Here is a 12,225-nt window from a genome sequence, read left to right on the forward strand (position 1 = left end):
TTGTCATTACAGTGAAATGCTAATTAGCAGAATGCATTGCAAAGAATGAGTAAACTGCAGTATAATATACCATGTGGGAATGCTAAATTATGCTCTAACATTAATGATGTGCACTTTAACACTGTTAAGTTTAACATGATAAACCCACTTTAGACAGTATGAAATGTAACACACCAAACAGCTAGGCTTACAACTATGGAACATGAAGAGCATTTTGATTGACTATTACAAGCTGAGAAAACGTCAGATAACCATGTCAATGCAATTGACGTTATAACACCTGATGAATAGATCTAATATTTACACATTTGCCCGAGGAGGAATGATGGGGGTAGTTACATTACTATTTTCCATAACAACTAGGCCCTTCCATAACATTATCTGACCACGTTAACAGATAGACAGCGGTTTTACTCCAATTAATATCATGACAAGCTGATTTCCACTGGACTAATACGGTTATAATTGTATTTTAAATCAGTAATGGTCTGTGTTGTAAGGTCTTCCACTAATACCTTTATACCCAATCTATTGAGTATAGTTCTACAATTACCCTGCCCGCTTCTGACGTAAACGTGAAACTTCGTCAGCACGCACGTCCAAGTCAGGATTTACGTCGGTTCCGGGAGACGCGTTGGCAGGTCACTTCAGTATCATCCGACTGCAATGTAGGAGAGGGGGTGTGTGTGTTTATCTTAACGCCGGTTTGAAAGGGACCTAGTCAAAGGAGAAGACACTTGAACACCGACTTGACATGAGCAGGTAATTACACCGTTAAAATGGTCAGTTTTGATATGTTTAGTTCTTGACCCGTGAGGGTAATGAGCTAACTTCGTGCTCGCTTGTGGCTCTTGTTTGATGACAGACCCGAGTTCGGTTTAATTGTCGATAGTTTTCATCTTAGATTTCTTAGATTTTTGCTGGAAATAACACCAGTTTTTGTTTTTTATATTCTGTAGTATTTTCTCTTAAAATGATAAAACATACACGTTAGTTTTGATTAAGCTATGCTTCTGTTGTGTCTGTCATACCACGCAGTATCAGATACGAAGACATTAATAGCAGCGTTAAAATGAACAACCTATAGTTAAATCACAGCCTGCGTCTGTTCTGCTAAATCTGGCCTAAAACATGTGGCTTTGTTCATTATTGTTTTTGTGAAAATATGTAGAGTTATATTGGTTGTACATGATCAGCCAGATATTTAAGGTGAATGTCTGTTATCCTTACAGTTACGCCTCTTATTGCTGGTACTTGACGTTCGCTTTCTTCCCTTTAATTCATCATATTGAGCTTCTAGTACGTGTCTAGCAAATCTGCATGTTCTCCTCCAGCTAATCCATTAACACAAGGGCCCAAAAATATGGGCCCAGGTCAGGGGAGCACTTCCACCACACCCTGCAAAGCAGTATGACTGATGATTATTCAAATTAGAGTAAACCAAATAATACTGAAAAAGCATATCTCTTATATTCCTCGCCTCTTTCTTAGGCTCTAAATATAAAAATATGACTTCATCAGTGTCAGCACTTCAGATCTTACTAAGTGCCTTGTCATCTGCAGCGAAAAGAGGATGTAGAGTCAAGAATTTGAGGAAGGAAAGTCTCTTCACTCCTACCTTCCCTTGTCTGCAATTTCTAGATGGCTCCACAGCCAGTGGAGTGTCGCCTTCACTACAGTAGTCTGCTGGCTGTGGGCCCAGCCTGTCCTGGTATTGTTACAACGGACAAATACATCAGGGGCCAAGCTGACACCATTGTAAAGGATGCTGAAATAAGAGATAACAGGATCTGTCTTGTTCTTGACTCATTACGTGATGTATTATGTTGCCCATCTGTTCTAAATATGTGAATTAGCTTTGGCAGGGTATTTATATGTATGTTTTTTTTTATCATTTATCCTACCATTGGTTAGTAAAAAATAGCCAGGTTTGGTTTTTTTGCCTTTGGTCTGAATCACCATGGAGGCAATTTTCTGTCACTCATACCTTTTGAAGATCCTCAGGGATCAATAGTGAGCACTAGGTCACATCGGACCATTCAGCATCACAATAAATAGAGGTCTGCTATGTTTGCTATATGACCCAGAGATTATGGTCTTCAATTATAAGAAATAATTTTGAGTGGTTTCCCTGGAGAAATTTTAAAGTTCTTCATGGGCATATGAGATGGCAAAATATTCCATCAGTAGCAGCTTGGGAACATTTCCCTCTTTCTGTCCTTACAGCAATTTGTTCTCCAGTTTCTGTCATGATTTCCATAGTAGTGTGCTGACACGTGACAGGCCTGTAGCCAGTAAATTTGTTGATGATGTCATATCAGAGGAATTTTTAAAGGGAAGAGAAGGCAGTCTATCCACGGGAGTCTAGACTATCCTCACACCGAAAATAATCACATCATCTGCCTTAGCTAAGACAAATCCAGGTTAGTTTGCTAAAAATATAATATGCCATGTACTGATATAACCACCTTTTACACTGATAAAATTCTCCAAACATTATAGCCTTAAACTACTACATGCTTGTTTGACCCTCAGTCCAGCTGAGCTATCTGCAGGAAATCCTTAGATCTCAGGGCTTATTATAAATATTCCTGGAACTTCAGCAGTGGTAGTGCTAGAGTTGTAGCTGCATCCCTCTTCCCACACAGAACAAACACAGCAGCTCTTTACAGATGTGCTTAATGATTTCTTAAAATTTTCCTTGTGGGTCCACATAGATCAGAGTAATGCAGCATGAACAGCTCCTCAGAAAAGAGGAACAACAATCTAGTAACCATCTGATAATTCTGTCAATAGGACGGAAGATGGAAAAACTTGGTGAGAACATCAGAACTAGGCTACAGATGTGATCTACAGTATCTGGCATTAGCCAAACGTATGGTAATTAGCGTGGATTGTTCTTAATACTATATACTAATACTTAATACTAAAATACTATTACCCCATTTTTGTGTATTGTGGCTTTAATGCTTTGTTGCCTTTATGTAACTTTTTATTTTAAGACTAAATGTTCTTTCTGGCTTTTGACTCCTTACCTGTCTCCAAAGGAGAGCTGCACAAGAATTCCTAGACTGTCTGTTTATGGATAAATGGCAAATAAAAATCTTGACTTGACTTAATGAATTTGTCATGTTGACATCACACGAGCTGGACTGTAACAAGGTTAGAAATGTAATGATTTCATGAGGCCCTCTTTTACTATGCACTGTGGACATGAATGAGGCTGTTCATGCTAGACAGGCTTTCCATGTTGATTATTCATTTGGTTTATCAAATTTAAAGTTTCTGAGGAGAGAGGGAAATTTACATGGCGATATAGCCAGGTCAATGTTCTTGTCACTTTCAAGTAAAGGGAGATTTGTTCTGTTATCTCCTCTAGTGAGGACTGAGGAAAGTATGTAATCTTGAGTCATCCGGTGTTTTCAGCTCTGAGATTAGAAGGGAATGCACCGTGCCTGATTCTACATGCTAAAGGATGCATGGAGTCAAAGTGGTAACCTTGAAATACTTAGTCTGGTTTTAACCTCATGGCATTAGCCTTGCATTGTTTTTACACCTACTTCAAGCTAAAACTTGATTTATGGCTCCGCGTTAAATCTACGCCGTACCTACCGCGTAGGTAAAGGTGTAGCCTCGTACCCTACGCCATAGCCTGCCTTGCACCTCCCCAGAAATGTAACTGCACGTCACAAGGTCGCAGACAACAACTGTGGTTGTTTGCAACGTATTTCCTCTTTCGTGTGTCTCAGTAGCTGGACAAAAGTAACTGCTGTTTAGCATCTATTAGCTTTAACTCCAACTGACCCACTCACTTTCAGTCGCCATAGTTTGTAAGTGGCGAAGAAACGCAGCGCAGTGGCACAGACACACATCGCCACCTAGCGTTGTGGTGGTGTAATTGCAGGGCGACACTGACACCAGGCACAAGTATAAATTCTCACAACGGCAGACCACTTATTTAGTCTGCTCCGTAGGCTCTGTGGTGTTTAAACGCAGAACCATAAATCAGGCTTAATGGAAATGGACGAGAGGCTAATGTAAATAATTCTTTCATTCTCAGGGCTCTCTGACATGGACACAGAGATGATTCCTAAATTTGCATCAAAAGATGAGGAAGTTGATTACTGGAAGTCGCAAGCACTTAAATATAAGAAAAGGTGAGTAGCATTATTTATTTCTCATTTGACAATACAACATGCCCACATTTCTTTGCTGTGTATAGGAAAGCTTTTTACTGAAGTTTAACATTTTGTTAAGATCAGTGCTCTCAGCTCTTTGTATATGGAGAGTATTTCTATTCGCTGGGTTATGTCACAATGTGTCAGTTTGTTTTGTGATCCCTTCCCAAAAAAAAAAAAATCACCAGAGCAAACTATCAGATGTGAACAACCCCTCCATATGAAATAAACACACTACAGAAACACTCATGGCAGTGAGATAACTTTGTTTAGAAAAGCTGCTCACTCTTTCATAATAGGCAGATGCTAATTTGCTGAATGAGTGGTTTTTGTCTGGAGTTGGGAAAGATGTGATTGCCTCATGTTTTTGGTATCTTCAACCAAATGTGTTTTGTGGCTGTGCCTCTATTTAAAGTTTCAGCACAGAAAGGCTGCGGTTAGCCATGTAAGGCAACTGATCAGAAGTCGTTAAGCAATCACTGCTCACAAACAGCAGAGGAAATGATCACACCTTTGATTTCTTAGGCCGAGACCACAGCCTGCAGCGGGATGGGCAGCATTGTGTTGTTTGTGGGGCTTGGGGGCATTGTTCTCTCAAAGGAAGTGTAAAACTGCTCAGACCGGGTTAAAATTCCAGTGGTTTTCTAGGAAATTCCTGTAAAGGAAAATCTGTCAACCCATGGAAAAATAATTCTTAAGTATATATTTAGTCATGGCTTGTCTCACATTTTGCTAAATAAGTTTTCTCATGAATAACACAGTGAAGCCTTCACAAGGGTAACATGGGGTTTATTGAAAGTTATTTCCCTGAAGTGATATGTTCAACCTAGACCTTTTCTGTTTTGTAGTCATCTGTCTATCTGGGAAACCATGCAGTTATTGATCATCACTAAAAGAGTTAGGCTAACAATATGAATGTACTTTTTCTGGTTTCACAAATTTTAATGCCAATTTTCACACCTTCAGTTATTCATTGCTGTTCTGTGTCATACACATGAAGTCCTCATGATCATTTTAAGCCATGAAAAGTGTGAAGGAGGACAAGTCTGTGCTGTTAAACAGACGTTATAGGGTGCTGATGAAGCAGCCTCAGTGGAACTGATATGTGGGGAACAACCACTGCACAGCCGCTGATTTATGTAGAGTCAGCACTGCTCAGCATACACACACACACACACCCTGTTTCTTAGCTCATATCCTCATCCTGTTTCTTTGCCCTCTCATTTTGTCTTCACCCCTGTTCTCTGAACCCCATCCACAGCTGATGACACATGGCACTTCTGCTTCTCAATGACCTACTGTCTCAGTTCAGATGTATATATAGAATGCTTGACAGTGCTGGGTCACACACACCATTGCCTGTTTGGCAGAGGCAGGATTGAAGGTTCAAAATCCACAAATCTCTGAATGGCTTTTTACGCAGGTTTATTTCTGGTAAATGGAGCTAAAGCCACTAGAACACGTGAGCCTAGCTCATCTTATCGAACAAAAACCAGTTTTCTAGAGCTCATGGCTACATTCATTCATTCATTCAGTCAGTCAGCTCTACAGAATTGAATGGTGACTGGTGAACAGGCAGTTCATTGACAATAGCTGCTTGTTTTTCTTGGCTCTGTGTGTGTGTGCACCATCCAGTTGTCATGATGCACAGGAGGAGCTGCAGGAGTTTCAAGAGGGGAGCCGTGAACTGGAGGCTGAGTTGGAGGCACAGCTCAGCCAGGCTGAACACCGCCTTCGAGACCTACCAACTGAAAACGAGAGACTGAAGAATGAAGTGGCCAACCTCAAGGTAGCGCTGCCTGGTGACGTTCTGTGTAGCTTATTTTGAAAATAGACTGTCATTTATGAGCTGTGGGTTAGGACGCTAATGAAGTCATCTGTGGTTACTTAAGAGGTTATCTGATTTCTGTTGGATCCTGGGGACTAGGACCAGTGTCTTAATTTGTGTGGTAGTTGTTAATAGGGCATGCTCTTAGGTCATCCTCCAGCCCTCCTTAATTGGATGCCAGGACAGAAAGGAAGAAAATAGAAAACTGCGAGGACAAGCTTGGTTTTTAATCACAGCAGGCCTGAACACTGAGTGTGCTCCTCTGGTGTCTGTTAACACTGTTGCACAACTTATCATATTGTATATACACCAAAGAACTTACCCTAGCTACAGTGCACATGGCAAAAAAAACACTGTGACATTTCACCCAGTCCAGCATATGAGCATGCGCGCAGCAGCTAGCGTTCAAAACAAACTGTGTATGAATGAAGCACAGAGAACAGGAATCATGCTTTCCTGTCTTTGTGCCACTGGCATGTAGTCATACCACTGACAGAACTGTGAAGCACCCCAGGGCAAATGAGCCTCAGGGCTTCCACAGGGAACAAAGGACCATTTTGGAAGTGAAATAATGAAGAACATCTTGATTTGCTGTCTTGTGATTCTCTTGGTTTCCCTTACTGTTGTTAATGATTGTTGTAGTGTACATAACAAAACAAGTGGTACGTTTGTATTACATGCCTTAGTGAAAAGAAATTCAAATGGAAGCTTCCCTGGAACAGTGGGTCTCTCTGAAGTCCTTGTTCCTCTATAGTACACTCACAGAAACACTCTCTTCTCCTTTTTACTCTGTCTCTAAGGACAAGCTGGAGCAGCAGTACTCTCAGAGTTACAAACAGATCTCCATGCTAGAGGATGATCTGGGCCAGACACGGAGCATCAAGGAGCAGCTAAACAAATACGTCAGGGAGCTTGAGCAGGCAAACGATGACCTGGAGCGGGCCAAAAGGTCAGGCTGACACAGTCCATTGTGGCTGTTATCAGTTGTAATACAATGCAACAACAAGCATCTCTTGTCATTATTTTGAAATCAGACTAAAGCTTAGAATTATGTATTTAGATTTGTTGGATTTGTAACATTTTGATGGTTTTAATGTAGTTCCTCTTATTTACTTGTTGGTAGGCTGTCAGGGTTTGGAGACTATAAACAACTGTTATTGTGAAGACTTTTTCAAAATAACATTCTCTATCTGCAGGGCTACAATAGTGTCTCTTGAAGACTTTGAGGGCCGTTTAAACCAGGCCATTGAGAGAAATGCCTTCCTAGAGAGTGAGCTGGATGAGAAGGAGTCTCTGCTAGTATCAGTGCAGCGACTAAAAGATGAAGCACGAGGTAAACACAAGGCACAGAAGAATGCATTCTTTCCTTTTCTGGGAGTGTGTCATCTGTGGAAGTGTTAAGGGATGAGTATTTAAAAGTTGGACTTTGTCTTCTGCAGACCTGAGACAGGAGCTGGCAGTACGTGAGCGGACTACAGACAGGATGTCAGAACCCAGCTCACCTACCTTAGACATCGACAAGATAGATTCAGCAGTTCAGGCCTCTTTATCCCTTCCAGCCACACCTGTGGGAAAAAGCTTAGAGCATGCCTTCATCAGCCAAAAAGGTCAGTATTGATTTCACTATAATATTTTCACACTGGGCATAGAAAAATTTATTGTTGTACTAATATTGGCTTGTACAATCTAGCCCTGATCAGTGGCTGTGGCAGCTCATCCCTCACTCCTTCTGCTAGAATCTCAGCTCTTAACATTGTTGGTGATCTGCTGAGGAAAGTTGGGGTAGGTATTATTCCTTTAAAAACTACATTAATGCATGTTTTGTCATTTTGGAGGCAGCGTTGTTGCTTTATGTATTTATTTTGCATTAAATTGCTTTAATATTCTGATTGAGCTGCAGAACTTTGAGCATATGAAACAGAATAAACAGAAAAGTGCTAATGACGAGGCTAAATACAGCTTGTTTCCTGCTTTGTCACTAGGCTCTGGAGACCAAACTTGCTGCCTGTAGGAACTTTGCCAAAGACCAAGCAGCAAGAAAAAAGTACTCCACAGACAACGGCATACTCAACAGCAGTGCCACCAAGTTCTCTCACTCTCTACATACCACTTACTTCGACAAAACGTGAGTCTTCAGCAATTTTGTTCCTTTGCTACTTCTCAGCTTGTTAATGCAAATTGTTATGCATTTGCTAATATTATACATACCGTTGGCAAATGTAGGACTGTTAATGGATTGGACCCCAGTTCATTAACCTCAGTGGCATCATCCAGAGCTGTGTCTCCCCCAGGCATGCTGCCTCTGAGTGTGTGAGACGTTCCCATGGCACACAGGCCTCTACTGAAACTCCACCCAACACAGTGTGGGAACAGAAAGGACACTTGAAAGACCATTACCTTGTGCGATACGTGTGTGTGTGTGTGTGTGTGTGTGTGTGTGTGAGTGAGAGAGAGAGAGAGTTGGAAAGAAAGAATGATGTGTGAAAGAGAGCCTTGACTGTACAACGGAACTTGCCTCCAGTTTGCAGCTCTAAATGCATCTGTGATGAGGTGCACGGTAATTTGTGCATAGGTTCCTATCACACACTTGGATGTGCCTAAAGCTGTGCTGTACTGTGCTGGTATGAATGTCGTTTGTTTGAATGGCAGCTCAGAAGTGGCACCGTTACGATATTCTTAGTTCTGGTTTTCATCTGAAAACTACTATTCTGACAAAAGGTCCTTCACAGACCACAGCTTCATCTTGACCCTTTTTCCTGCATTTTCACTTAAGATTGCATAGTTAAACTAATTTCAGTTTAGAATGTGCTATATTTATAAAGGGATATGTTCATATTAAAAGTTTCACAGTATGCTTTAAAATGCAGTATTTCCTATTTAGCGTTTTCCTGCATGTGTGCGGATGTAATGTGGGGTTGGGGAGGTATAGGTGGACCCCACATTCATGACTGATGTGAATGTTGTTCATTTAGAGCTTGTTGCTGGCTACATGCTCCATTTAAAATTTGGAAGAAGTCTCCCTGTTAGCTAAATGTCGGACGTATCAGCCGGTTCTGTCCTCTAGGTTAAAGCTGCACTAAAACAAACTACACCTCACAGGTTTTGTTGCAGTGCAAGTTTCCCCCATGTGGACATCATTGACATTTCAGGTAAACAGTTTTGCTGTTTTAAATGTTTTTTTAAAGTTTTCTTGCGACAGGCTTATTTACCTCACTCTGATGGTGGATCTGTAATACGAGTAGGTGAATTTGGTTTTATAGAAGTCCAACTCACAAAAGGATGCTCAAAGCAAAACAAACCTGACTCAAGGATCCTTCTTTTGCAAATGTACGTGACTTATTGGTTCACTGTGGCCTTTTGTGTCATGCAGCACATTTGCCAACCATCTGTTACTGTGGGAACCTGATGTTAATTTGATTTTTGGCAGGTTGCATAGTGGTAGTGCATTCGTTTTACATCTAAGAAATGTGTCTAAGACCATTTTGTTCATGTATTTCTCCCTATCATATATCTTTGTCACCACCTAGAGATTTGTAGTGTTATCTAACAAAGAGAGGTCTTTCTGGGCACCCTGAGCCTGATCCTTAACTGTGTTCTACAGTCAGTGTATGTAGCTTGTAAGGATGGTAAATTTGCCTACCACATTTGTACATACTGGCACGTGGCATTAAGGTCCTATTTATTAAAGATTCTGTATGGCATGTGTTCAAATAAATGTTATTGGTTAAAACCATTGTATTACATCACATTTATTAAAATTGTTTAAGTAAATAAAGACTGATATGGCAAAGACACTGTGCACTTGTCTTTATTTGGTCAAAATTCATAGTGCAGGATCCACTTATGGGACATTCTCTGAAGCTTTCGGGCCCATTTTGTCGCTGTCATCAGTACATCTGGTGTTAAGATTTTTTTGTCAACCAAAGCTAATTACCAAAATAAAAGATGGGAGTCCATTGCTAAGGTCAGTTAACAGCAGCTGTTATTTATATATAAAAGGTTTAAATAGTGAAAAGTAGGGAGGGAATATGTACTGATATTCCAGCCGTCATTCAGATATATAGTTTAGATTTCGCTCTTGGTACCAAACCCTCCCCTGCCAGACGTCACCAGCAGATGCAAAGCCCATCAGTCCACAAATTAAAGTCCCAGTTTCTTCTCCATATCCTGCTTTAGTGTCAACTTCTTGATCTAGAAAAAGACAGAGGAGGATCAGTGTAAGTTTTAGTTTCATTTGATCTATCATAAGACATCTGGACTATATTGATGCTTTAGATGTGTTGGTATTAGACCAGAACTTACCTTTCTAGTAGCAGTCATGGGGTAGCTGTCTACAAAGATCACATAGTGTGGGATTTTGAACCGAGCAATCTTTAAAAAGAAATAATTTGATGGACGTATTTTAGGGCTGTGTTCGGAACTTTACTCTTTTTTTTTTTTTTTCTTACTATCATCTACTCTCACCTGGCTTTGGCAGAACGCTCTTATTTCCTCTGCACTGGAAGTTTGGCCTTCCTTCAGCCTGATGCAAGCACACACCTGCTCTCCCAGCCTCTCATCTTTGACTCCAACCACCTGGGAAACACAGAAAGAGATCACACAGAATTTAGATCTGCCACCAGGTGACTAATGTACCGTCTCCATGATATTTATATGAAATATATTCTCAATACTGTGCATTTACAACAACTAAATATAAGAGTTAACACATGCACCTTTCTACACTCCGACAAGCTTTCAGGTTGAAGGTGAATCCAAAACTATTTAAAGATTGCTTGCTGCCCTCCAGTGGTTTTGAATCTCACCTGCACTTCCTGCACTTTGGGATGTGTATAGAGAAATTGCTCAATCTCAGCAGGGTAGATGTTCTCCCCTCCACGGATGATCATGTCTTTAATGCGTCCTTCAATGCAGCAGTAACCCAGACTGTTTAGGCTGGCAATGTCACTGTGTGGAAGAAGATTTTATGTACAGCATTTCACTTATGGAGCATCAACCTCTGTTCTGCTAAGATGTCTCTGAATTTCATCTTTTAGAAAAGCATTCAGTATACACTGTACATAAAATATTCATATAAAATCAGCATCCATATTACCCAGTCCTGTACCAGCCTTCTTGAGAGATAACCTCCTTGGTTTTCTCTGGATCACCCCAGTACCCATGCATCACACAAGTTCCTCTGATCATCAGCTCCCCTGATACCCCCAGAGGGACTATCTGCCCACTAGTGGGGTCCACCACTTTAGCCTGTAGTTAAGACATAGAAGTACACACAGTAAGTCTTGTGGTGGCGATTGGATAAAGGTTTGTGTGAGTGAGAAGGTATACCTCAGTGTGATGCATGATGCACCCAGCAGTATTTATCTTCAGTTCCTCTTTGTCTTGTGGGAATCCTAGAAATGTAACAGGGCTATTCTCAGTGGTTCCATAACCTACCTGTTAAAACACGAGGTTGACATATTCTTTTAAGATGGAAAAGCTTCACTTACTAGTTTTAGTACTGAATTATTTGAAATGGTATAGGACACGTAATCCCTCACCGTTATCTCGCTCATATTCAGATCTGTTTTCAGTTTTCTCAGAATCTCAGGGGGGCATGGAGAACCTCCCATGAGCCCTACAAACATGGCAGCACAGACAACGATGCCTCCGAATGCTGACTCAACATCACACCAAGATCAGCACATATTAATATTAATCATGTTTTAGTCTTCAAGTTTCCTACCAATTTTAAGTGACGACAAATTATACTTGTGCAAGTCCGGCAGGCTAAGCATGTCGATGAACATTGTGGGAGTGCCATACATGACGTTGCACCTTGAGTAAGAAAGAATGGGACAATGGTCCATCAGTGTACATATTGTGTAAATATTATTTTACAATAACAGGAAGTCATAGCAGTGCTGCAGAGGATGATGTACTTTTCACTGTGAATGGCCTCTACGTTGGCACGGGCGCTGTAACCAGGGGAAGGGAAGACCAGTGTAATACCATGCACTGCCATACTAATCCCTGCAATCACGGAGCCAAAGCAGTGGTACAGTGGTACGGACACACACACTCGCACCTGAGGCTGATGGGAACATAGACAAGATTCATCACATTTCAGTGTTTGTCTTTTCTTTAAATCAAGAGACAGATATGGACTTACTCTTGATCGATAACCCATTCGGAGGCCCATAAAATAGGCATTATTTACTATATTGTGATGGGAAAGAG

At 40.9% G+C, this 12,225-nt stretch overlaps 2 protein-coding genes across 4 annotated transcripts in view; one reads left to right on the top strand and one right to left on the bottom strand.

The window, feature by feature from the left end:
* The first annotated feature begins 586 nt into the window (after window positions 1-586).
* On the top strand, window positions 587-9,791 carry ndel1b (nudE neurodevelopment protein 1-like 1b). Of its 3 annotated transcripts, none has more exons than XM_020610542.1 (9): window positions 587-762; window positions 4,061-4,157; window positions 5,814-5,967; window positions 6,807-6,955; window positions 7,203-7,339; window positions 7,446-7,613; window positions 7,697-7,788; window positions 7,989-8,131; window positions 8,298-9,791. In XM_020610542.1, the coding sequence occupies exons 2-9, from the start codon at window positions 4,072-4,074 to the stop codon at window positions 8,488-8,490; spliced, it is 1,122 nt and encodes a 373-aa protein (XP_020466198.1). In that variant the 5' UTR covers window positions 587-762; window positions 4,061-4,071; the 3' UTR covers window positions 8,491-9,791. The 3 variants fall into 3 exon arrangements, with proteins under 3 accessions (XP_020466198.1, XP_020466197.1, XP_020466199.1); XM_020610541.1 differs by lacking the exon at window positions 587-762 and adding an exon at window positions 3,402-3,493; XM_020610543.1 differs by lacking the exon at window positions 587-762 and adding an exon at window positions 3,415-3,493 and having other exon boundaries at window positions 8,230-8,407.
* Window positions 9,792-9,843: 52 nt separating this feature from the next.
* LOC109965860 (acyl-CoA synthetase family member 2, mitochondrial-like) overlaps window positions 9,844-12,225 on the bottom strand; it is an 8,070-nt gene continuing 5,688 nt past the window's right edge. The window contains exons 7-16 of the mRNA XM_020610221.1: window positions 12,158-12,221; window positions 11,928-12,079; window positions 11,732-11,823; window positions 11,547-11,623; window positions 11,335-11,442; window positions 11,102-11,253; window positions 10,812-10,953; window positions 10,471-10,581; window positions 10,309-10,377; window positions 9,844-10,197 (exon numbers count right to left, since the gene is read on the bottom strand). Of these exons, the coding sequence (XP_020465877.1) occupies window positions 10,147-10,197; window positions 10,309-10,377; window positions 10,471-10,581; window positions 10,812-10,953; window positions 11,102-11,253; window positions 11,335-11,442; window positions 11,547-11,623; window positions 11,732-11,823; window positions 11,928-12,079; window positions 12,158-12,221 (1,018 nt within the window). The 3' untranslated portion in view covers window positions 9,844-10,146. The remainder of the gene's footprint in view (window positions 10,198-10,308; window positions 10,378-10,470; window positions 10,582-10,811; window positions 10,954-11,101; window positions 11,254-11,334; window positions 11,443-11,546; window positions 11,624-11,731; window positions 11,824-11,927; window positions 12,080-12,157; window positions 12,222-12,225) is intronic.

This window comes from Monopterus albus, unplaced genomic scaffold (genome assembly GCF_001952655.1).
Source record: "Monopterus albus unplaced genomic scaffold, M_albus_1.0 scaffold105.1, whole genome shotgun sequence".
NCBI lineage: Eukaryota > Metazoa > Chordata > Actinopteri > Synbranchiformes > Synbranchidae > Monopterus > Monopterus albus.